We start from the raw sequence: 24,606 nt of genomic DNA on the forward strand, positions 1-24,606 counted from the left end.
TCCCTAAAATACCAGCCTTTACCTTCCCAAAAGAGGTGTCAAATCAAATTTGCCATGAAAAATTCTGATTTTGCTCAAAGAACAGAACAGAGTCTGACAAATCCCTGCAGATGTGGTTGCAGTGGTCATTGTGCCAACGTGGGCTGGATGAGTTTGTCTGCTTGGGCTCTTAAGGGAACTCAGGCTTTGGTTCTGAGAATTCCAGAACCTGGAGAATTCTGAGAATTAGAGATAGAGAGGATGCCTTGCTCTCATGGTATCTTCTCAGCCAAAATGAATTCTGTGAGCTGAACAAAATAGCTAACGAGTGTGATCAGTCTAGAAAAAACAATTTCTACAGCCCAAATTTTCAACAGCAGCAGAAAATCATTTTCCTCAACAGACATCCATATTATGTGGCTGTTTGCCAATACTGACACAGCCAATTGAAATCTACATGGTACTGGGAATAAAGATTAATCAAGAAATCATTAGGCAATTTTTGAGCACTCACTGCTTACTCAGCTCTGGACTGGGCCCAGAAGAGGATTAAAACTGTCCCAGATCTCAAGGAATGTACAATAAATTATCATTGGATAATGCTACCAAGATGGTGTGTGGTGTTTGTAGAACAACACGTCTGGAGGTGATTCTTGACTGTGCTTATAGCCTGGAATTTATTTTATAGTTTTCCTGAATGGCAACCAAGTCATCAGACACTACTGTTTTTCTAATTACTCCATAACTCCTTGGATACATGGCTGAGAGCCCCAGAAAATATCTGGCCACTTCACTAGAGATTTCTCTGTACACACACACAGACTCACCCAGTACTGCTTTCTCTCACTGAGGAGACTTGGATGGGGTATGAAAGTATAAATCTCAAACCCAGACAATGAGACCATTTAATCACTGGCTCAGAAATTTACTTTCAGTTACAGGTCCTCCCTGGTTAGTGTCATAAATTTAAAAAGGGAAGGAAGGAAGGAAGGAAGGAAAGGAGGGAGGGAGGAAAGAAGGAAGGGAAAAGGAAAACAAACCTGTAAGAAAAATGAAATCTTGAATCATCGTCTTGTATGTCCGTTTATGTCATCATAGTCTGATTGCTACCAGGGCTGTGAATGCACACTACTAGAATCAAGGGAGAAAACGACATGAGAATCATAAAGGTGAACATCAAAACTTATTTTCAGTATTTAGAGAAACATCCACGTCACAACACTATCAGGGACCACACAGACACTGCTTGAGCCAGAAGTGGGAGGAGGCAGGATCCTACCTCTGCTCAAATTTGCCCTCTCAAATTTTATCACATGTTCCATGTGATAAAAACCACTGGATTAATCCCAAATGCCCAACTTTATGTTACATCGTATAGTCTTCAAGCTTGACTATTCAGACAATTGTGTTTTCTGGTTGACAAAGCCTAGACATAGTTGACAAACGTTTGAAAATTACAGAGCAATCTGTTATCATTTAGTATTAAGCTATATAAAATTATGTAATCATCAATAGTACAGTTTCTCAAAGATAAATGTGTGTGTGTGTGTGTGTGTGTACCATAGATCAAATAGGTCAGACACAGTAACATGAGTGAAGAGCTGGCCACAGTTGTAAAATAGAGACATTCATCCTGGGATTTTTCTCACATGCCAGCAGAAACGCTCGTGGTATCCATCAAAAATATTTCTATCGTGAATTTAGTTAGAACCTTGGCTTGGCAGAGGATAGCAGGCAAATGTGAAAGCACTGAAGTTATCCATTGTCATGCAGGAATGACAGCTTAAGGCCAGACTTGTGTTTTCTCACCACCTTCCTTTGAGGAATGCCTAGGTCACCTGGTCTCTCTGGCACCTGTCAAATGGGTGAGCGGGGCGAGAGAGGCTCAGAGAGCCTTCCCTTAAACACGTCCTTTGCTCTCAGGCTGCTTCTGTAACAGGTGCCTGCACAAACCCTGCTGGAAGGACGGCCCCTATCGTGCTGCTACATTGCTCAGGACAAATTAGCAGAAATAGCTAATGAACCAGGAGACCAAGATGGTTAAGGTCATTCTGACCGCCAAGCACCTCTGTGAAACATGGACCCTCAACCCAGTCTCCACTTCAATCCCTACTTCCATCAACACCCCCCACAGACTCGATTCATAAACCCAGCACTGACAACCACCAAGTCCTCACTCCCCCCCGTACTTGTGGACCGTTGCAGCATCTCCTTCACATCTGTAGGAGAATGTTTTAAAAGTCCCTACTCCTCAGAGGCCACTTCTTTCTGTGCTCAGTGCATGAGGAAATGCCCCCAAATCCTAGCCAGACAGCTGGCTGGCATCTCCTGAGGAATGTGCGAACTGTGCCTGCATCTGCCCCAGGACGCTCCACTCAGTATCTCTGGGCATTTCAGCAGTTGTTCCGAAGGCTTGGGGTGTTTATCTCCCACAGGCAGCTGAGCTGCCTCCCGTTTCATGAGCAGAGCAGTGGAATGCAGTGGAAGACACCCAGGCCTCCGGCCACCCAGATTAGAGAGTTTTGTGCTTTGGTCCCTATATGGTTGTGTTAGACTGAACGGAGGACTCAAGTCTGTCTTTGTTCCTTGTTTGGGAAGCAAGTGGGAGGGGAGCAGTCCGAGGGGCTATATAACCCTTCAGCGTTCAGCTTCCCTGAACACCACCCAGAGCAGAGAAGCCCAGCAGAGCACTTTCAGGGTAAGTGGCACCGGCCCAGGGATGTGACTTAGATTCCAGCAGCTCTGACATTCCCCAGTATACTCAGATGTCATCTCTGGGGATTTTGGCCAGGCTCACACACTCTGAAATTTTTGAATGAAGGTTGTACTACTAACATGACTGTAGCTTTTAGCTCTAATTATCTAACCTTAAAAACAAAGCCAAGATGCAGCCTGGTGTTGAGAAGGGTGAGGAGAGGAAGATGGAGTGAAATCTACGTGTGTCAGCTGCAAACTCTGTTTATACTAAACCAACAGCCGGGTCTTGCAGCACATTTCAGAGATGCAGTCTAGCTGTTTGCAGTAAGTTATACGATGATTTATATTTAGGCACTGGAAACTCCAGTATCTGCTTGTGGTTCAGATTTGGTGTGGGGATTTTTCGGTGGACTGTACTTTCGGTGCCGCTATGGTGTCTGGAAGTGGATTCTAGAACTGAACAAAGGTCAATTGCCTAGCCTTTGATATTGACTCTGTGCATTTGCATCTGGGTGCCTCTGGCTCTCATTGGTAGTGTCCTCTGTGGGAAAGCCTCTTGCGTGTAACTGTGAGCTTACACTTCAGGATATATGCGTCTTGGTTGGTTGGTCGTTTGCAGCAGAGCGCAGCAGGAACCCAACTGAATCTTTGTGAAGAAAGAGGGAGGGAGCCCAGTGTGCGCCTGACAGCTGTTTGTGTTTCAGCCCATGGGATGTCGGGTTTGCATTTCTCAGCTGGCGGGGGCCCGAGGAGCCAGCCTGCCACCCTAGGCTGATGTTCACTGTAAATCAGGGTTTGGCAGCTTCAGCCCAGACTGGAGTTTTCATGCTGAGATTTTCCTTCCATTTTCTCATTCATGACTAAATATGGTTTGCATTTCAAGACCGCTGAGCTGGGAACTGGAACATTCCCCTCCCACTGACTCCTCATTTTTGGCACAAGATGCACTCCAGTCGGTTGGAGCAAACCCCCTGACCCGGGTGCCGTTCCAAAAGCAGACATTCAAGTGTGTTTTACCTAATTAGGAAATACTTTGCTCCAAACCCAGCTGCTCATCAGGTTAGATAAGAGTTGTAAATCACTGAGCCGGCTCCTTTCTGGGGACACAGAGTTCTCTAATGACAGTGATTGTTTTAGGGATTTTAAAAATCTTCCTGGACACTTTTTTTTTTTGCCAAATAGAGACACATTTACTAAATTTTGAGATTTTTTTCTTTTTTTTTCTGCATGCTTGCAGATGCTGAGGGTCAAGCCTACTTTTTCTGCATTGCATTCTAACACTCCCCCAAACCCGTCCTGCCCACGGGAAAGGTTATTAAGGACATAAATATTCATGGAGATCACACCATCACATTTTCAGAGCCTCCTAATTCTGAATATTTTACCCTATTTTCAGCTCTTCCTTCTGGTTTGGAAAGTCTGCTTAGCACATCCAGAGAGGCTGCTGACCTGGTGCTGGCTGCCTCAGACACGTGCCTCCGACTCCGACTGCTTCTTCTGCCTCCTCTCCCATACATGTCTCATCTCTCTTCTTGCTTCTTAATCTGCTAGGAAGGAAGCCAAATCACATGACTGCCTTTTAGTGTCCGGAAAGGGAAGGGAAGGGTGGGAAAGGAAAAAGTCGGCCATTGATAACCCTCATTCTCCATTCTTACAAGCAGAATCCATAAGTTGAAGGTTTCTGTGCTTAGCCTGGAGGCAGTGTGGAAAGAAAGCAAAGACTAGAAATACAAAGATCCGGATAATGATAATAATCGCATAATTATACTAATAATTTTAAAATAATATTTACTGAGAATTCATAATGTATATGCCATTATCAATTATTTTAAATGCCTTTTAAAAAAATCTAATCCCTATAAGAACTCTATGTGCTGAATATAGATATTATTGTTGTTTCATAGATAAAGAAACTGGTTTAGAGCCGTTAAATAATTTACTAAGTCACACAGCTTCTAAGTGGTGAAACCTACACTCAAATCCAGACAGTGAGACTTGAGTCCAAGCCCATAATCATCCTGTGCTGTAATCTTTATTGTCCTAACTTTACCATTGTGGGGATCTTGGACAAATCATTCCGACTTGAGTCTTGATTTCCTTGTTTGTCAGTTGGCGGTGACAGTACATGTCCTGGATTTTAAGATATGTCCTCTCTGTTGAGGTTCATGTTCTTTGTAAAGGGATATGTTACATGAGGCACTACCATGGAAGTTCTAGGCATTTGGAAAGATGCAGCATTGGTTTCATGGGAATGGCCTGGCACAACTCAAATTGTAATAGCTTTTTTCCCCTTTTCTTCCCAGAAATTTCCTTAAAAGAGTTGCCTTTTATATCTAGGTCTGGGGATGCAATGAGCTCACAAACTTAGAAGACTCTTCCTGAACCTGAAATCCTACTATCTCACAGTCAGTCAGAGAACTCTGGGTGTCCTGCTCTTTAAAGACTATTTTTATCTAATTCTGCTTGGAAAATGGAAGGGGTCTGGATTGAAAGCTGAGGGGTAGCCAAGGGGACCTGATCTCTAGTTCAATTTTGGCTGTAAAGCCCTGTGTGCCCTTGAGTAAATCACGTCCCCTGAGTTTTCTCATTTGTAGAAATAAGGGATTAATAAAAGTGTTCTCTAATAAGCCTTCAATTTCCCAAATCTTTAGGTTGTTACTTTTGCTCCAGCTTTCCAAATTTTGTCATAGGATCCAAGTTTAAACATGGGATATTTAAAATATTGTTTTCTTACTAAAAGAATACATGCTCAATTTATTTAGGAAATTTAGAAAATATTACAGAACCCAGGGATGATAATTTAAAACACCTAGAAAATTCACCACTTCAAAAATAACCCCCATCAACATCTTGGTAAATATGATTAATCTTTTTCTAATTGTGGTAAATATGATTAATCTTTTCATAAAAATACACATTTAATGGGATCATACAATGTTACTTTCTCTTAGTAGTACATAAGAATATACCTGTAACTTATCCTTCTATTTATCTTTCTTAATGGCAACAAAGCATTCTACTGCATGATGTGTAATTTTTTTGAACACAGCCTGACTTGTTGGACTTATAGATTAGCAGTGATTTTTATTAATGGAATAACTGTGGCCCCTAAAATTTAAAGCACCTTCTTGGAAAGTTTTGATTGGTTGTACTGTTTTTCCAAGGGTAAAATTTAATTTCTTCAGGATCCCAAAGAGAATTTTATTTTAAACATTTTACATTAAATGTTGCAATGTTTCCCAATTTTCACATGCTGCCCATTCCTCACAATATACATTTTTGAAAAAAATATGAAGTTATATCTAGAAAAATGTGAATATGGTTGGATACAGACAGCAAATTCCAGATACTTCTTTAACAAATGACTTGTCCCTGTGAATATCTGATCTTGTGGTCTGATATTCCATATGTGCTCTGCAGTAGTTCATTCATTCACTTGCTTATTCAGTCTTTAAAGTGCTTGTGAGCACATGTGAGGTGCCAGCCACCGGGCGAGAGACCTGTTGTATGACCGTGGAGATCAGAGTTTTAGTTATAAAAAGTTCTCAGTCTAATTTGAGATAAATGCTGTGTTAGATAAGAATCAGCAGAGGGCGCTCTAGGAGTACACAGGATGGGGTCTAATCCAGCCTGGAAGGTGGGAGTGGTCACATTCGAGCCAAGACTGCTGTATTACAGCAGAAGCGGCTTCCTCCCTGTTCCCTGCAGGACCCCGTGAAGTAGCTCCAGCCAAGATGTGTGAAGAAGAGGACAGCACCGCCCTGGTGTGTGACAATGGCTCTGGGCTCTGTAAGGCTGGCTTTGCTGGGGATGATGCTCCCAGGGCTGTTTTCCCGTCCATTGTGGGACGTCCCAGACATCAGGTGAGAAAATTTTCTCTGGAACAGAATAAAACAAGGCTATAGATTTGGCCTCTCTAAGTCTCTGGGTCCATGGGTATTCATAGATTGTCTGTTGCTCTCTGCCCAGAAATAATGTAACCTTGTTAAAAATGTACCTCTGATGATTGATGTCTAGAAATAAGTGCCAATTTAACATACAGTGTTGATAGATTATCTGTTGGATGTCTATCTGATACAAAGTCTGACTCCTTTTCATAAATCCTGTGTGTCTAAATGTAATCCTTGTCATTAGCATCCTCATCAGAAATATTTATGAGTTACTTGATATATTCCATAGCTACTCTTTGGAAAGAAATTGAAGTAAAGCCCAGGTCACTCACTTTCAAAGAAACTAACGTTAGAGGAAAGTAAGCGTTGTTACCAAATGTAATTTTACATCTGTTAGCTGCCAACAAAATACATGTGAGCAGCCACGTGGTAATTTTACATAACATTTCGTAGAAACAAAATGCTGGTGGCAGCCCCAGGGTAAAAACGGAGGGTTCCATCTCAGAAATTCTCCTTTACAGCAGAAATATATTTTGCACATTGAGCCTATGCGATTGATATTTAACTTTCAATTTGGCATAGATGCACAAGAACAAATAATAGAAGCCTCCCCCAACGAATGAACTCTCTTTGTTGAACTTTTGTGATGGAGATATTTTGCACAAATCACTACTTTGGAACTATAGTAGCCATGACTGTTTTGCAATTCTAAATCACTCCAGTGCAATTTTAAATTTTAGTAATGAGAATTCTCTCTGTTTAAAACTTTACCTTAATGATTAAAAAATACATCCCACTACTTTAGGCATATGTCTTAACTTTGATTGGTATGAAGTTATCTATGAGAAATCAAGCACTGAGTGGTCACTTGTAGAAATAATGCTTTCTGCTTATAGCAGTTAGATGCACTCTTGGGTAGATAACAACTTCAAAATTACAATTTGAAGGATTTGTAAGAAGCAAAATGCCATTTAACTAATATGTACAATTTTATATATCCATTCAAAAAATGATGATTGAGTACCGAATACATGCCAGGCAATTTGTCATAGTGGCGAACAGGACACACACAATCCTTGCCCTAAGAGAGCCCATCAAGGAACACAGAAGGTACACGACACAGTGTAAGGTTGCCGCATGTACCCCCGGGCTCCCTGCTATTTGGAGCCCTATTCAGGCCTGTTTCCAATCAACTAAGGGATGTTTCTTAAGAACCTGGTGACGGTAGGACTCAGCATATCATTGCTGGTACTGGAAGGAACTTTCTGCAATGATTTAACGCTTTGTGTTTGCACTGTAATCAGTTCACAAGTTCCGAGAGAGGCTGGCTCGTAATGTATTGAACCTTTTTAGGGAGTGATGGTGGGAATGGGACAAAAAGACAGCTACGTGGGTGATGAAGCGCAAAGCAAGAGAGGAATCCTGACCCTGAAGTACCCAATAGAACACGGCATCATCACCAACTGGGACGACATGGAAAAGGTACCAGGAGACTTGTGCGGAATTCCTGTGGCTCCGGATTCCAAACATCTTGCTGCTGCTGGGGGAAAGAACTGGCTCACTTTGCCCAAGTGTACTTTTACTTGTTGATGTTCCTCCTAGATTATTATTAACTGAAAAAAAAAAAAAATCCTGAACTGTTTCTTTAAAAAAAAACAAAAATCCGAAAAGCAAGTCCCTTGCCTAACAGGTTTTTATAAACCAATTAGAGGGAGCTAGCTCCGCAGAGGAAAACAGTAGTTTTTGGCCAGTGGTGGGAATTAATACTCTATTGCTCAGTCAACTGGCCTGCCCTCTGAGGAGAAGCATTATATGAGCAGCAACCAGGAGAACAAGGGGTTGAAGAGCTGGGAGTTGCCTTCACCCACATTCCCCATTCTTGAAATTTTTTCATTAACTCACCCTGAATATTAAATATATATACGTATATATGTAGTTTTCACTATAGAAAAGGGGCTGTGACACTGTAGATTTGGTACATTCTTGAATGTCCCTCAACACATTGAAGCACCAGCAAGTGACAAAAATTTTTAAATAAATATTTTAAACAGTGTCTCCCTGTGCTGCAGTAAGTGAAATCTTTATCTTCCAGACCCATAGAGAAGGGCTGATGAGGAGAAGAGTTAAATCCTAGGATTTCCATGGTTGTTATTAGGCATCACGGAAACACAAGTGATCACAGAAAAAGCAGAAGAAACAATGAGAAAGCGACTTAAATTTTTAAAATGCAGCAAATATATTAGAACCAGAACATCTGGACTTTTATATATCTGTCAGCTCCATGCTCTCACTCTCTCTCTCTCTCTCTCACTAGTTTAAAAGAAAATAGTGTTGCTAGAATGTATCATTAATAATGCTGAAACCTCTGCTTCTCTACAAAAATTGTGTTTCATTAGGTTTACTGAGTCTAAGATTCTGGATTTAGTTAAGATTGCAGTTTGCACTGAAGAGAAGATATTAATAGTTATGGGAAAAATACTCTTTTCAGAGTTTCTCCATGGAGCTAGCAGCATCTCAGAAGGGATGCACCTGGAGAAAGATCCTGGAAACAAATAAAGCATTCCATCATTTCTAAAATTTAAATGCAAAGTGTCTTCTGGAGAGAGAGAGATAGGAGAGAGAGAGAGAGCGACTGGTTGGTTTTTAAACGATGTTTCAGAGTACCCATAGTATATAATACAATTGGCAGAATTTCTTTTTTTCTTCACTTTTTTCTTTTTTGATTTCGTGAGCACTGTGCTGCTTTTATTCCATCAAAGGAGCAGAACTTTCAGGAGTCTCATTTCCTTTCTAGAAACTACAAATTCAAAACCAAAGAAACTGCACCAAGATAGAGAATCTTTAAAGCCGATCTAGCTTTTGTTAATGTATGAACTTTCACCAGCAGTTCTTGTTTTATTTTGTTTTAAATCTGAATGATTTCTGGTGGTAGTGGAGAATTTTCAGGCTTTTAAAAATAATTAACTGAACTCTTTTCACAATGGTTTGTTCTTTATGGCATGCAGGGATTGAAGAGGATGCTCACAGGGAACTCTACTCAATATTCTGTAATAACCTACATGGGAAAAGAATCTGAAAAAGAATGGATATGTGGATATGTATAACTGAACCACTTATCTGTACACCTGAAACTAACACTACATTATAAATCAACTACACTCTGCTCCAATATAAAATAAAAATTAAATTAAAAAAGAAACAGCTCAAAAAATAAAAGTAAAGAAAAATAAAGAGGATGCTCAACCATGAAGCAAACACAAGTATGTCCAAAGTATATCACATAGACACGCTAGAAATAGGCACTGGCTTTTTTTGGAAACACCTGAAGGCTAACAGCCTGCCCACGAACGAAAGGTTCAGAGTGTGCCGACCGGGTCAGGCTCCTCTCAGCCCTGGGGAGTAAAGAAGGGGATGGAGGGGAGGAAAATTTCCCTTAAATATTAAAAATGGCAATTAGGTTTTCAGGTCAGCTTCATTCATCCACTCATATATTCATTCATTTGTCCTTTTACTTGCTACACTAAGTCATCTGCCCATGAATATTAACTAAAGTGGAAATGGGGGTAAAGAAGATATAGTTGAATAATAGTAACATTTACACTAGGCCAGGCATGGGCTAAATAGTAACTCTAGGGTTCCCTGCCTCAAGTTTCACAAAGACATACAAATTATTTTTATATTACCCATGGAGAGATTGTTGCCGAGAAGGGTTAAAATTTGTCTAAGCTCACATAATAACCAAGAAGTGGTTAAGCCGGGATTCAAACCCAGGTTTGACTCCAGAGCCTGTGCCCTTAACCACTACACCATCCTGCCTCATAGACCTGGGTTTGGGTTTTTGATCATCCACCTACTAGGTGTGAATCCTCAGGTAAGTGCCTCATAGTCTTTGAGCTTCAGTCTCTGCATCTGTAAAAATGTGGACACATAATGAGTACCCGTAGCATTTTATTTGGACCTGGTTTCATTAGCTCATTCTGGTCCCTTTTTGAGGACTGCAGTGCCCCTACTGCGTCATATCATTGTGCTTTTCCTCGGTCCCCCTGCTAGATCTGGCACCACTCTTTCTACAATGAGCTTCGTGTTGCCCCCGAAGAGCATCCAACCCTGCTCACCGAGGCACCCCTGAACCCCAAAGCCAACCGAGAGAAAATGACCCAGGTAAATATCCACTCCAGGACCCAGCACTTTGGGGTTTGGGGAAAGTCGTGTGTGAAAGGGGCTGTGCAGGACAGCAGCGAGAAGGCCCACCCAACAGTCCACTCACGAGCTGGCAACTCTCCAGGGTTCCAAAGGCCAGGAGCATACTGATGGCACTGGCATCCTTACTGCAGGAACGGCCCCTCGGTTCCAAGAGCAACAGGAAATTTCTGAGATTCAACTGAAAAGGTGACATGTTTAGGTTAAAAACATCTAAGAAGTCATTTCAAAATGCAGGATAACATAAAGTGGGGAATTTTGGTCCTGGAGTCAGACAGATCCTGGTGTGAAAACTCCACCTGTCACTTATCAGCTATGTGACTTTAAAGAATCCACTTAATTTCTCAGAGCCTCAGTTTCCTTGTCCATATGTTGGGAATAATATTAGTACTATTATTTTTCAAAGGATTGATGTGAAGATTAATGAGGCAAATGCTAAATGTGTTTCATGGTACCTGGTACAATAACATTCAACCCATAGTTAGTATTGTCATTATTGTGACTTGTGTGAAACTCAAGGACTTTGGAGCAGGAAACCATCCATTCCACCAGCCAGACAAGGTTTCCAGTTTGGATGAGCTGCTAAATAAATACGCCTAGTGTCAATTTCATGCTTGCTATGGTTAAGCACTGGGCTAAGCATTTTACATGCATTGTCTCTTTAAATCTTAACAACGTAAAGTAGGAGATATTATTATTCTGAAATATACATGAAGAAAATGAGACAAGTACATTAGGTGATTGTCCCAAGGTCACATAGCTGGAAGTGGCAGAGCTTGGATTTGGCCCACGATCTTCTGACCTCAGAGAATAATGAATGTAAATACTGCAGGGCCTTTTTCTCCGCAGAGCTCTAGGTGCTACACCAACACACTAGCAGCCGTTCTCTACAGGGGAACATCCGTGTGCCTGGGAAGTGCTCATGTAGTAAGAGAAGTTGTTTCTTATGGGGGCTATTGTTCCTGTGAATGGTAAAAAAAAAAATAGTTGGGAATTATGGCCTTCTAGCAAATGATGCTAGATACTCACTCTGGTTAATAGACCAGGGAGGGTTTTGCAGATGGAGAAATGGAGGTCTGTGGGCATCTCCGTGGGCACAGATTTCTAATGCTTGACCTGCAGGGACTCTGGTTCTAATTGTGTCCCTGAACTGCATGAGCTGCCGCATTGACATTCATACTTGGTTCTCTTTTACCAGCAGGCAGTTCCCTTCCAGGAATCAGGGCTCCTTCACTGCAGCCAGAGTGGCCTCAGACTCTAGGGCTGGCATTGACCCAGCAACTACATAAAAAAGTGGAACAGATTAAATGGAACCTCAGACAGACCACAGCATGGAGCTCATCTCAACCAGTCTGAGCTGCAGGTTTAAAAGGCCTCTTTTGGAAATTCCCTGGCGGTCCAGTGGTTAGGACTCTGCGCTTTCACTGCCGAGGGCCTGGGTTCAGTCCCCGGTCAGGGAACTCAGAGCCACAAGTCGCTTGGCCAAAAAAACAACAAAAAAAGCCTTTTTCTTACACCAGAGAGGTCAAAACCTGGATGCTGTCTTTTGTTTCTTTTGGCTTTGATAACAGTATTAAGCCCTGGAATGTTCGCACTCGAGGAGCGTCAGTGTGAACTTCTCATCCAAACCCCTCCTCCATTTATAATCAAGAGACCTGGAATGAAGCCCACAGTGTGTTCGTTTGGTGAATTCTCCCAGGTCCCATTCAAGTCAGGGCCAGGGCCAGAAGCTAGACCCTCCTTATACGTGGCTGGTCATGTATACACACTGCCCCTTCCCCTCCCCAGGCCATCAGGTCACTGGTGTAATGGTCTCTCCATTTACACCTTCATTTCTCCTGGACCAGTAAGTAACCAAGGCTGCCCTGGCTCTTCTTTACCTTAGTTTCCTCTACCCAGAACCAGGCAGGCCCATCTGCATTCATCCACAAGATGCTCTTTTGTGCATTCTCGGTAAGACTGGCAGCATCACTAACTCAGCTCTTTGGGTTGCTTTGCAGATCATGTTTGAGACTTTCAATGTCCCAGCCATGTATGTGGCTATTCAGGCAGTGCTGTCCCTCTACGCCTCTGGGCGTACAACAGGTAGGTGGCTGGGAAGGGTGAGAGCCTCAGTTGCATACACCATCAGTTATAGGATTTAACAGTTTGTAAACACGTGGGTTGTGATGGATTGGGGGTTAGTTAGAATTGACAGGGTTAATCCCAGCCCTAATAGGTCTTCTTCTCACCTTTAAAAATAAGCCCTTTAACTTGTATTTCCAGGAGGACTTCTCCTATTGTTTCCCTCTTCCTGCTCTCTATTTTTTTTTTCTTTACCCAGTCCTGCCCCACTTCTCCTGTCCTATCAAATGTCTTCCTTCCTTCCTTTCAAATAAGAGACTTAGAAATTCCCCTTCTACAAGACCAGTAAGTGATCACCCACCAGCTGCTTTGGCGACTTCTATGGTGCACAATTGTTCCCCAGGCATTGTGCTGGACTCTGGAGATGGTGTTACCCACAACGTGCCCATCTACGAGGGCTACGCCCTGCCCCACGCCATCATGCGTCTGGATCTGGCTGGCCGAGATCTCACCGACTACCTCATGAAGATCCTGACTGAGCGAGGCTATTCCTTCGTGACCACCGGTGAGGCCTGTGGGGAGGTAAAGGAAGGGGATGTGGGGGCAGGGTCTTCTTCCCGGAAGCGGTGATTATCCGAGGAAACAATGGGAGGGAGCCTTGCAGATAGAGGCCTGACTCTAATGCCCAGGGCAAAGCACAGGTATTTTGCTTTGTGAAATTGCAAAACGATTACGTTTCCTTGAGAAGAACAGTTATAACCATCAGGTATTATGAGCTAGTCAGAGCTGCATACTTTGAACACTTTTTAATCCCTTCCATTCTACATATGCAGAGTGAAGATAGTATGGCATGGTAATTGGCAGTCTTTGAAGACATCTCGACAGGACTTGGGGCCCAATTCTGCCACTCACTTGCTGTGTGATCTTGGACAAGATGCCCAAGTTCATTAAGCCATAGCCTCTTCATTTGTAAGAATAATCACAGACTCTTTCTCACAAGGGTGTTGTGAGTAGTAAATGAGATCATGCACGTGGAATTCCTGGCTCCATGGAAGCATGCAACACTTGTTGGTGACTATTAATACCAACCCAGCAGGCAGTGACACATTTGTCTTCAGACTGTAAACTGGTGCCACCTGGTCTCTATCTACAAGAGGCAGAGGCAGACAGTACTAGAGATGTCGGGACACCCTCAGTGCCCTTGACCCTAGCTGCCTGCCCTCCCTGGCCAATTTGGTCTTGTCCAAATGTTTAGGTTTCTGGACATGCCTGAGGCTTATTCTAGAATTCAAGTTTGAGCCCTGAAGATGTTAAAATCTCCTTTGGGGATAGGGAGTTGAGTGAATTCTGTTCCTCCTCTGCTCCCTACAAAGAATTCCAAGATGCTTCCAAAAGGTTCCCAGGGGCCCCAGTGGAACCAATAGCTTAGAACTTCAGAGGGTGGGAGTCTGAAAGGGGTCTGCCTGCCCACGTCTTCCAGGCACCACTGGGGCCTTCTCTATTGGTTCTGGTCCTGAGCCAGGGGCTGCCTTTTCTGGAAGGTGATGAATTTTCCAAGAGTTTGAACTTGAATCTACCTGGGCCAGACGACATGGGTCTCTGGAGCTCTCTGAAACTGTAGGGGCCGCTAAGGGGTTGCTTCAGCAAGAGTCTTCCTGGTCAATTGAAAATCCAATATAACAAACTATTATGAAGCACTTATAATTGAGATCCATTAGGTAATCATGCAAAAAAGTTAATGTACAAAAGGATTTCCTGCTCTTTGGCTGTCTCTAGGCAGCTCAGTTTCATCCTGTCCTGCACTTTCCAGACAGCATTTGCTAGAAACCTTCCATGTGTGAGGCGCTCTGCTAGGAAACAGAAATGACTCCCTAGTGGACCTATTATTTAATTGCCCAGATTGATTTGGGGTTGCAGAATGTAATATTGCATTTATACACTTTGTAGAGACTCTGAAGTAGGGCAGATGGATTTTTACCACCTGTGCAAACACTAAGGTTTGCCACCATGTTTGTATCTCGTTGACAGCTGAGCGTGAGATTGTCCGGGACATCAAGGAGAAACTGTGCTACGTAGCCCTGGACTTTGAAAACGAGATGGCCACTGCTGCATCCTCCTCCTCCCTTGAGAAGAGCTACGAGCTGCCTGACGGGCAGGTGATCACCATTGGGAATGAGCGCTTCCGCTGCCCAGAGACCCTGTTCCAGCCCTCGTTCATCGGTAGGCAGCATGCCCTACCCTTGCTTCCGGGGAGAGCACCCTCTCCTCCTGCTCCCAGCTGACCCTCGGCCCCCAGTTTCCTTCTGCGTGTGGGGACGTGGGACAGGGGCCACAAAGCCAAGTGCATTTCTAAACAAGGGCAAGGGAAAGAATGCCACCTTTTTAAGGTGAGAAAACTTAAGGAGGCCAGAAAAGGAGTTTTCTTTTTAAGAAAACATTGTCTATGTTGTAGTCAAGCCCAAAGCATTCTTGGTGTCTGGTTTATAGTGAAAGAATCAGATACTGTCTGTGCTTAGGACACAGTGGCGCCACCAGATGGATGGGAAGGATGGGTTGAATGCTGAGTTTGGGAATAATAGGGGGAGAGAAAAATGGAAATGCCTGATCCTACATTAGCATTGACCTTGGGAGACACGTTAACATAGTTGTTTATAGAGGGCAGGCTCTGAGAGGGGTGAGCCTGGGTTTGAGTCTTAATTCTCTATTCATGATCTTGGACTTTGAAGTCTCAGTGTCCTCATCTATAAAACGAGGATTGTCACAGTACCCATGTCATAGGGTGGCTGTGAGGATTACGTAAGATGTGGAGGTGGCACTTAGCCCAGTACCAGGCCAATACAAGCACTCAATGATTATTAGATATTGGCAGTAATTAATCACGAAGCATTATTAGTATTACGTCATAAAAGTGCAAAACATGAAAGGCCATCTATCTAGAGGTTCTTTTCAAAAGACCCATGTCAGAAATTAACAAGAAATTCAGACCAAAAAAATTATCAAGATTGAAGAAAAATGAGTCTTTGTCCAAATGAAATGAAGATTTCCTTTTGTTGATTCAGCACCATTTGGCTTTGAGGGGTGAAATAAGGCAGCAGCCAAAGAGAGACTTGGGAGAGTTCTGAGCAGCTGCTGTGACTTTGGCTCAGTGTGGGACCTTCTGCAGGGAATCTGAAGGCTTTGCTTCTTATTTGAATCATTTATAGTAGTGAGTCTATTAAAAATTAGGGATATGATGTTGTAGCCTCCCACCCTCCCAGACACGCTGAGGCAGGGCTTCCTGCTTAGACAAGAAGCAGGAGGAAATGGGGCATGGGAGGCCCTTTTGGTCCTGAAATGGGTGGTTCCTAGAACATCATGCTTGCTTAGCTTTGGTCCAGTGTAAGATCATCCAGTTGCTCAAGTCGTCTTCCATGTCAGTCTGGGTTTTATTCACCACCCAAGGACCATGGCCTGTGTCTCTTTTCCAGGGATGGAGTCTGCTGGCATCCATGAAACCACCTACAACAGCATCATGAAATGCGATATTGACATCAGGAAGGACCTCTATGCTAACAACGTCCTCTCTGGGGGCACCACCATGTACCCTGGCATTGCCGACCGCATGCAGAAAGAGATCACGGCCCTGGCGCCCAGCACCATGAAGATCAAGGTATGGTTCGGTGATAACCTGTGTATGCAGCTGGCAATGCCAGCCCTACAACCAGAGGTGAAGGACTCCTCAGAGGCTACATCTTGGTCACATGCACTCACAGGTTTCAGAGCTAGGCAGTGGGTAAAAGTCCACCAATCCCAAACTTTAAAGGATATGTCAGTTCAGTTCATAGAGAAGTTGAATTATCTTGTACAAAATGTAAGGTATACTTATCCTTGTCAATCAGCTACTTTCAGCAGCTGCAATGAAGGTCCATAGAGCCTTCCATGAGTCCATAGCTCATTAAAATACACATTTTGTTGTTTTTCCTCATCATGAAAATAGTGCATCTCATATAGAACATTACAAATATTACAGATGAGCCCGACATTTCTGAAGAGGTGTAAACCCTGTAGATTCAATAGTGTATACTCTTCTTCTGGTACTAAATGTGACTCCATCTCCATGGCCAGGAATTAGAATTTTATCTTCATCTCTCTGTCTGACACACCGTTTGATACAACTGCTCAAAAGCGCAGCATGACCCCAGGATGACCAAGCTCAGTCCCTGAGCCACCAGGACCCCTACATTGTGTGAGTTTTGAGTCACAGTCAAAGAAACTCAGATTAAAAGGCGTTCATTCTTTGAAGGCAAACTTACATGTGGCTGATGACTTCTCAAAGGTTATTATCACTCTGAAATCAGGAAGCCAGGCTGGGACCCTCTGATCCACATCCCAGGAGAAGGGGCACTCTGGGTGCAATTCACACACACGAGCGGTATTGAGGCAAGTTCTCTGTTATTTGCACTTTTGTTTTTTTGGAAAGGGTCTGCAACTAACATAACAGGGTGGACTAGACTCTCTCCACATCGGAGGCTCGGAAGGACTGTGGGGTGAGAGGAGAGAGACTGTTTTCTGAGGATTTGTGTTTCTCGGATGCCCTTCCAATGGGCACTTACCCCCTCATCCTCCCACCCCGGAAGGAGGGACATGAAACCATACAGTGGGCTTGCTGACAAAGCCAACCAGAGTTGGGGCATATGACAGACACTCAACTAGAGCTGGGTAGTTGCTAGTTCTCCAAACTTGCAGTCTTGAATAGACATGAATGTAGAACTGTGAGCTCCAATGTGGTGAGAGCAAACCGTTAAAAACCTGGGACAGTAAGATAATGACATGATGGGAAACTGAAACTGAATGGGGGTAGGGGGTGGTCTATAGGAACTCGCTGTACTGTCTTTACTTCTCTGTAAATCTAAAATTATCTGAAAATGAAAAGTTATTTCTAGAACAAAACAAAACAAAAACCAGAAAATACCTGGTAAAGGTCCAGGTTTGCATAGTCGGTCTGACATGTACCAACCAGTGTGGCTAAGGTCAATTACTTAAACTCTCAGTCTCTGTTTCTGCATTTGGAATATGGGAGTAATTCAGTACTTACTCTTCAAAGTAGTTATGAGGATCGTACAAGTAAAATGCTTAGCACAGTACTCGGCACATGGTAAGTGCTCAGTAGTTATCAGCTTCTTGTATTAAAAATTAATTGTTCAACCAGAGCTCAAGGGATAAACAGAAATTAAAGCCTTCACCATGGTTTCAGAAATACCTTATCTATTGGCCCAAATGTCCATATTCATTCCTATGCAAGTAGCCAAGTCTGGTGTGGAATCTGGGATTACTCAAATATAGCTATTTTTAGAGTTGCTGTAGGTAGACATACCCTTGACCTGATTCACTGCTCTCCGAGCCTAAACCATTCATTGATTTAAGAAATGTCAGCACGCCCTTACATGCCAGGCCTGTGCAGTGAGTAGGGCCAGCCAGTACAGCTTAATCCGGACCTGCCTCAGGGGACTGTTCATTCCAATGGGGGACCCTGAGCCCTCAGTGTTAAACAGTGCATCTCAGTGGACTCAATCAGGTCTATAGTACATTCTTATGTGGTAAGTTCTGGCACAATCAAAACTTCTCCTTGAAGTTGCTGTTGTTTGTGTCCACAGACTGTATATCGTGCTGAGTTCTAAGAACAGCTTATGGAAATCAGGGACATTGTCAGGGCTTAAGGGGAGGCTGTGCAGGATTTGGGACTAAGTTTCAGTTTGCCCAATAGTAGACTGAATGCAGGAGAGGCGTCCTAGATGCTTTGGAATAGATTGTGTGAAAGAAAGCAGGGAAACCAAACATACTCATTGAAGAATCTCTAGGTCCACAACCTATTCACACCCCACGGGTTAGGGTTCGGGTTCAGCATCTAACAGCTGAGACTGTCCCTGTAGTCCATGAAACTTCATCCGGGGCCCCCAAATCCGGACTATGCTGGAATGCTAGGCCCGGTCCTATGCACTAACGGCCCTGCTTTCTCATCCTCACCAACAGATCATTGCCCCTCCCGAGCGCAAATACTCTGTCTGGATTGGCGGCTCCATCCTGGCCTCTCTGTCCACCTTCCAGCAGATGTGGATCAGCAAACAGGAGTATGACGAGGCCGGGCCGTCCATCGTCCACCGCAAATGCTTCTAGAACACTTCCCTGCTCTCTGTCTCCAGCACACACTGTGAATGTTTTGTGGAATAAGGCCTTCAATTCCTTTCCAAATCATTCCTAGCCAAAGCTCTGGCTCATTACCTACGTGTTTTTTAATAAATCTTAAATACGTTACCTGTAACCTGTCACCCTGGCCTCTGATCGGCACTGATGCTGTTATTTCTGTTACGTTGACCTCACTCGTTACAGAGTGGCTCCCTCTAGTGGTGAGGCCGAGGACATGACAACCAGGATGTGTAAGTTTCCCAGAAAAGGGTAGACTCACATTAACATGGGAGGTACCAACCAATGCTGTAAATGGGAAGCATTTGAAAATACACAGGAGATAAACGTACACATGGATTAAAATGTATCAATAGGATAATCCACACTGACTCCACAACTTGCTGAGTCATTATATAACTTTGCTCTCTATAACTTCCTGACAGGTAGCCTGATGGGTGAAAATAAAACAATAACTCTGTGGGGGGGGGGGGTGCACACGCGTGTGGACACGCGCGTGTACACACACATACATACATATGTTATAATGCACATATATATGACTTTTATATATAATATTAAACTTAAATATATATGAAAATAAAGTATGACATTTAAGTCCTAGATTTTAAAAAAAACAGAAACAGTGCTCTAAAATCTCAATACACATCTAAATCATCTGTTTCCCTTCTCCTGATCAGTATCCGTCTCTGAAAATGATACTACAGATACTTTCACACCAGAAAGGAGGGGAAAAACAATGAATACTTTCCAAGGACCACTGGTGTCAACCATCACCACTAAGGGATTCCACAGATCTTCACTCATGTGTTCTTCAGAACTCTATGGGGAAAATATTTTCATGCTCATTTTGTGTTATTTGACATTAATTTTTTATTCAAGTATAGTTGACTTACAAAGTTGTTAGTTTCAGGTGTACACCAGAGTGATTAAGTTATACACACACATACATAACTGTTTTTTCAGATTCTTTTCCCTTATATGTTATTACAAACTATTGAGTAGAATTCCCTGTTCTATACAGTAGGTCCTTGTTGGTTATCAATTTTTTTTTTTTTGGCCGCACCACGTGGCATGGAGGATCTTAGTTCCCAGACCAGGGCTCGAACCCATGCCCCCTGCAGTGGAAATGGGGAGTCTTAACCACTGGACCACCAGGGAAGTCTCAGTTATCTATTTTATATATAGCAGTGTGTATATGCTAATTCCAAACATTTTATAGAGGAAGAAACAAAAGTTGTTCGCTTAATATCATTATATAGGAGAGCTGCCAACTTCTCTTTTAGCCAACTGGCCCGGGAGGTACAAAGATGTATAAGTACTTTCCCTGCCCTTAAGCATCTTCGTCTCAAAGCAGTTTTCTGCCCAGGCCGTTCAGCATCCTCGAAGCTCCCCGGCTGGATGCCACTTGTTCTCCTGGGTAGAAACATCTGAGTGGGGTCAGCAGCCGCTGGTCGTCCTTGGGAGTGAGGAGGGGGGTCTCTGTCCATGGCAGCATCTCACTGCAGAGACCTCGGAGTCAAAGATTGAATGCCTGTTTGGTCCAGTAAATCCAAGCTTCCCCTGGTCTTCTCCCCTGTAACTTGACCTAATTAGGATTATTACTACAGATAATAAGAGCTGGCATGTGCCTGGTACCTGTCATGACCAGATCCTGCCAAGCCCTTTATACTAGAATCTCATTTCATCCTACAACAGCCCTATGGAGTGGATATCCTCACTGCCTTTTTACAGATGGATCAGCCAAGGCTGTGAGTGGTTGAGGAGCATACCCAATGTTCTACTACTGGCAGAGATGGGACTTAGGCTGGGTTCCAAAGCCATACTCTTAGCCTTTAAGCCAGCATTTCTCAAAGAGCAGGGCACACAGGTCAGCCTCACTGGGGGCTCATTTTAAATGGACAGGTTTCTGGGAAACCCAAAGCCTGCTGAACTAGGAGGTCTGGAGCTGTGGCCTGGGAACTTGATCTTTAATCGATGTCCCTGGTGATTCTTCTGCACATCAAAACATGAAAACCACTGTAACATGCTACGATTGAAATTTCCCAGTTGCAAATTTATGCTTACCAGGAAAGGCACTCCATACCCACTAGATTGAAACTTAAGGATTAGCGTACTTGGAAACATTACTTTCATAATTGAGGCAAAAATCATCAAGCATTTCCATAGTCACTGCAGGGTTTAGGTAAAGTGAACCACGTTGGCTGTACTGTTGTACTTCACATTCAGCACCAGAGGGCGTGAGCTCACCAGTAAAAAAAAGGACATTTAGAACAGTCAGAGAATCTGGAAACTGGCGAGGCCAGAGGCAAAAATCAGGAAAACCAGAACCACCCACTGAATGTGCGTTAGTGAAATGTTCGTTCCTTGTGAGCACCCAGCTGTAGCGCCTAAGCACCTTCTCCCAGTCATAGATCAGTAACTCCCCTCCTCAATTCCACAGATGCCCATGACTTGGAGGGCTGGACAGGTGGCAGCGTCTTTTGATGAGCCTCACGTGAATTTCCACACCCAGCAACAGACAGGACTGGCTGCTTCCAGAGTCCTCTTCTCTACCCTATCAATAGCAAACCAAACTCTAACACTCTTCTTCTATGGCCACCAGTTTCCTGGCAACAAGCTTATACAGCCCCTGAAGATGACCTGAGTTTTTAATAACATTGATCCACATCAAGCAACCTTTGCTGTGAGCATATGAGCAGGAGGAAACATTATTTTTTATAAACGAATAATTCTCTGTTGTCTGTGCTGCATCGTTTGTGTAGCCAGGCTGAGCTTGAGTACTTTTAGCAGGATTTCAAACAAAGAACAGCCTGTTAAAGAATTTGCAATTACTGCAAGGGAAGGGGCTTTCTGGGTCAACACACTCACTAATTGCAACTAGGCTTATTCAGAAAGATCAGACAAAAAAAAGAAGGGGATGGGACAGCTGGGGGCGTGGTTCTTCTGCATCAGAATATGAAAACCAGATGTTTAAGTAATGTTTATTCCTAGGAGAGCCAAGTCAATTCAGGTAATGTTTGAAGGGCACATTCTAGAGAGACAACAAAGTTCTGTCTGGATGAAACTTACAATCTATGGGGAAAATGGACATTAAACCACAAGCTAGAGTGCATCATGAGAATTACAAAAGTGGAAACATGGGGCATGAGCTCTTATGACCTCAGGGATGCCTCCCTGAGGAGGTTGTGCTTAAGCAGAGGCTTACAGAGTAAGAGTTAACTTGGTAAAAAGGAGTGAGTGAGAGGGTTGAGGCTGGACGAGAGAAAGTAGAGTATACAGGGAATGTGTTCCAGGCAGAGGCCCAGAGATGGGAGAGGATGCTGCATGCGTAGAAAAGAGAACACAAAAAACTGGACCCACACATACACTTTAGAAGTACGACTATACTTCACAATTTTCCAAAGTAGAGTTCATAACATTTTCTCTGTGAAATGTCCGTCTCAAAATCAGACACCGATTACAAGCAGTTAAGGCAATGTTGAGTGAGAACTTTGCTACCTCTGATTCATTTGCAATTCCTGGGCAATTCCTCTTGCAGGTTAATTCAATTCTTCATCTCAATTTCAGAAATGTATCTGGGAAATGAACACCCTAAACCACCACCTCTCACTCTAACTTGTTCCTGATGGCTCCGGCTATTCCAGACTGTTCCTCTTGTGGTAACTTCATGCCCCTTAAAGACGGAAGGAAATATACATGATTACCATTTGCCTGATTAGTTTTGTAACTTCTTGTCTTCAAGGTAAACAGATGATGAAACAGGCTCCTCTGTAGTGTAGTTCATGACAGTTTTCAGTGGCCTAAAGCTCAGGTGTCCTTAAGCAGGTTTCCTATCGTTGGAGAAAAAGCAGTGTAGTCACACCAAAGCAAAATATGTCCTTTTCATAATCTCATATTCTTCTTAGAGTTTGTCTTCTATTTCTTTCCCACCACATTTAGTTTTGAACCTTATTCCTTGGTCCTTTCATTGGATCACTTCTTCCCCCATCCCCCCTTTTGCTCTCTCTGCATCTGCTACAATCTATAACTCCTTAAGAAACGGCCTCACATCATTTAACTTCAACTTTCCTTTACAAAATGGCATCACCTACTCAGACAAAAATATATTAAGCCCGCTAATCTTATCCTCCAAATTTAGAGCTAACCCTCATTCTTAAAAACAGAAAAAGCGGGGACTTCCCTGGTGGCCCAGTGGTTAAGAATCCGCCTTCTAATGCAGGGGACGCAGGTTCGATCCCTGGTTGGGGAACTAAGATCCCACATGCTGTGGGACAACTAAGCCCACATGCCGCAACTACTGAGCCCTTGCGCCTCAGTTAGAGAGCCCCAGTGCTGCAAACTACAGAGCCCATGCACTCTGGAGCCCGTGCGCCACAACTAGAGAGAAGTCCACGCACCACAACAAAGATCCTGCGTGCCACAACTAAGATCCAACGCAGCCAGAAAAAAATAAGTAATTAAAATAAATACTTCAAAGAAAAACAGAAAGAGTTGTGATTTCAGATGAATGTTCTGATGTGATCTTCTGCCTTATGAGTGCATAAACCATTGCATTTAATGAAAAGCAAAAGTAGTATTTTAGAGCACTATACTGTGGCTCTGGTTGGTTGTTTTCTCTTCTGTAGTTCTAATCCTATGCAGCCCAAAGAGTTGACCATCCTTGATAAAATAAAATCTTGCTTCTGAACTTGGTTCTCGTGAACATGATAAAGGCCTGGTACTAGTCACCCACAACAATGAGTGTGATGAGAGTGGGTTCTAGAAGTCTCAGACGCCTCCACCATCACCTCTGATTTTATTATTAAAAGTTGACTTTAAAAGAATTAATAGGGACTTCCCTGGTGGCACAGTGGTTAAGAATCCACCTGTCAATGCAGCAGACACGAGTTCGAGCTCTGGTCTGGGAAGATCCCACATGCCATGGAGCAACTAAGCCTGTGTACCACAACTACTGAGCCTGTGCTCTAGAGCCCTTGAGCTACAACTACTGAGCCCATGTGCCATAACTACTGAAGCCCACGCGCCTAGAGCCCGTGCTCTGCAGCAAGAGAAGCCACCACAATGAGAAGCCCACGCACCACAACCAAGAGTAGCCCCCATTCGCCACAACTAGAGAAAGCCCATGTGCAGCAACGAAGACCCAAAGCAACCAAAAAATAAATAAATAAAACTAAAATAATTAACAAATCTTTAAAAAAAAGAATAATGTATTGCTTTGTCAAAACTACAATGAGATACCACATCACAACTACTAAAATGGCTATAATAATAAAAAGTAATGTGCTGGCAAGGATGTGAAGAAATTGGAACGCTTGTACATTGTTGGTGGGAATATAAAATGGTTTAGCTGCTGTGGAAAAGGTAAGCGCAAAATTACCACATGACCCTGCAATTCCACTGCTAAATATATAACCAAAAGAATTGAAAACATACTGAAACAAATACACGTACACGCATGCTTATAGCAGCACTATTCACAATAGCCAAAAGGTGGAAACAACCCAAATGGTCCATTGATGGATGAGTGGATAAACAAACTGTGATATACACACACAATGGATGAAAAGGAATTCGCTGATGTACATGTTACAAC

The 24,606-nt window shown here is 43.2% G+C and overlaps 1 protein-coding gene across 1 annotated transcript; it reads left to right on the forward strand.

The window, feature by feature from the left end:
* The first annotated feature begins 2,559 nt into the window (after positions 1–2,559).
* Positions 2,560–19,135, forward strand: ACTA2 (actin alpha 2, smooth muscle). The gene is made up of 9 exons (XM_057736265.1): positions 2,560–2,677; positions 6,385–6,539; positions 7,920–8,048; positions 10,617–10,727; positions 12,767–12,851; positions 13,234–13,395; positions 14,859–15,050; positions 16,298–16,479; positions 18,840–19,135. Exons 2-9 carry the CDS (start codon positions 6,411–6,413, stop codon positions 18,981–18,983), a joined length of 1,134 nt encoding a protein of 377 aa, XP_057592248.1. The 5' UTR covers positions 2,560–2,677; positions 6,385–6,410; the 3' UTR covers positions 18,984–19,135.
* The last annotated feature ends 5,471 nt before the right edge of the window (positions 19,136–24,606 follow it).

This window comes from Hippopotamus amphibius, chromosome 5, assembly GCF_030028045.1.
Source record: "Hippopotamus amphibius kiboko isolate mHipAmp2 chromosome 5, mHipAmp2.hap2, whole genome shotgun sequence".
Lineage (NCBI taxonomy): Eukaryota > Metazoa > Chordata > Mammalia > Artiodactyla > Hippopotamidae > Hippopotamus > Hippopotamus amphibius.

What these genes read in the sequence shown, in the direction of transcription:
- ACTA2 (XM_057736265.1), top strand. Translation starts at nt 6,411, where the DNA reads ATGTGTGAAGAAGAGGACAGCACCGCCCTGGTGTGTGACAATGGCTCT. An exon ending in TGGGACGTCCCAGACATCAG is followed by an intron (nt 6,540 to 7,919) that starts GTGAGAAAATTT and finishes GAACCTTTTTAG; the next exon opens with GGAGTGATGGTGGGAATGGG. An exon ending in CTATTCCTTCGTGACCACCG is followed by an intron (nt 13,396 to 14,858) that starts GTGAGGCCTGTG and finishes TCTCGTTGACAG; the next exon opens with CTGAGCGTGAGATTGTCCGG.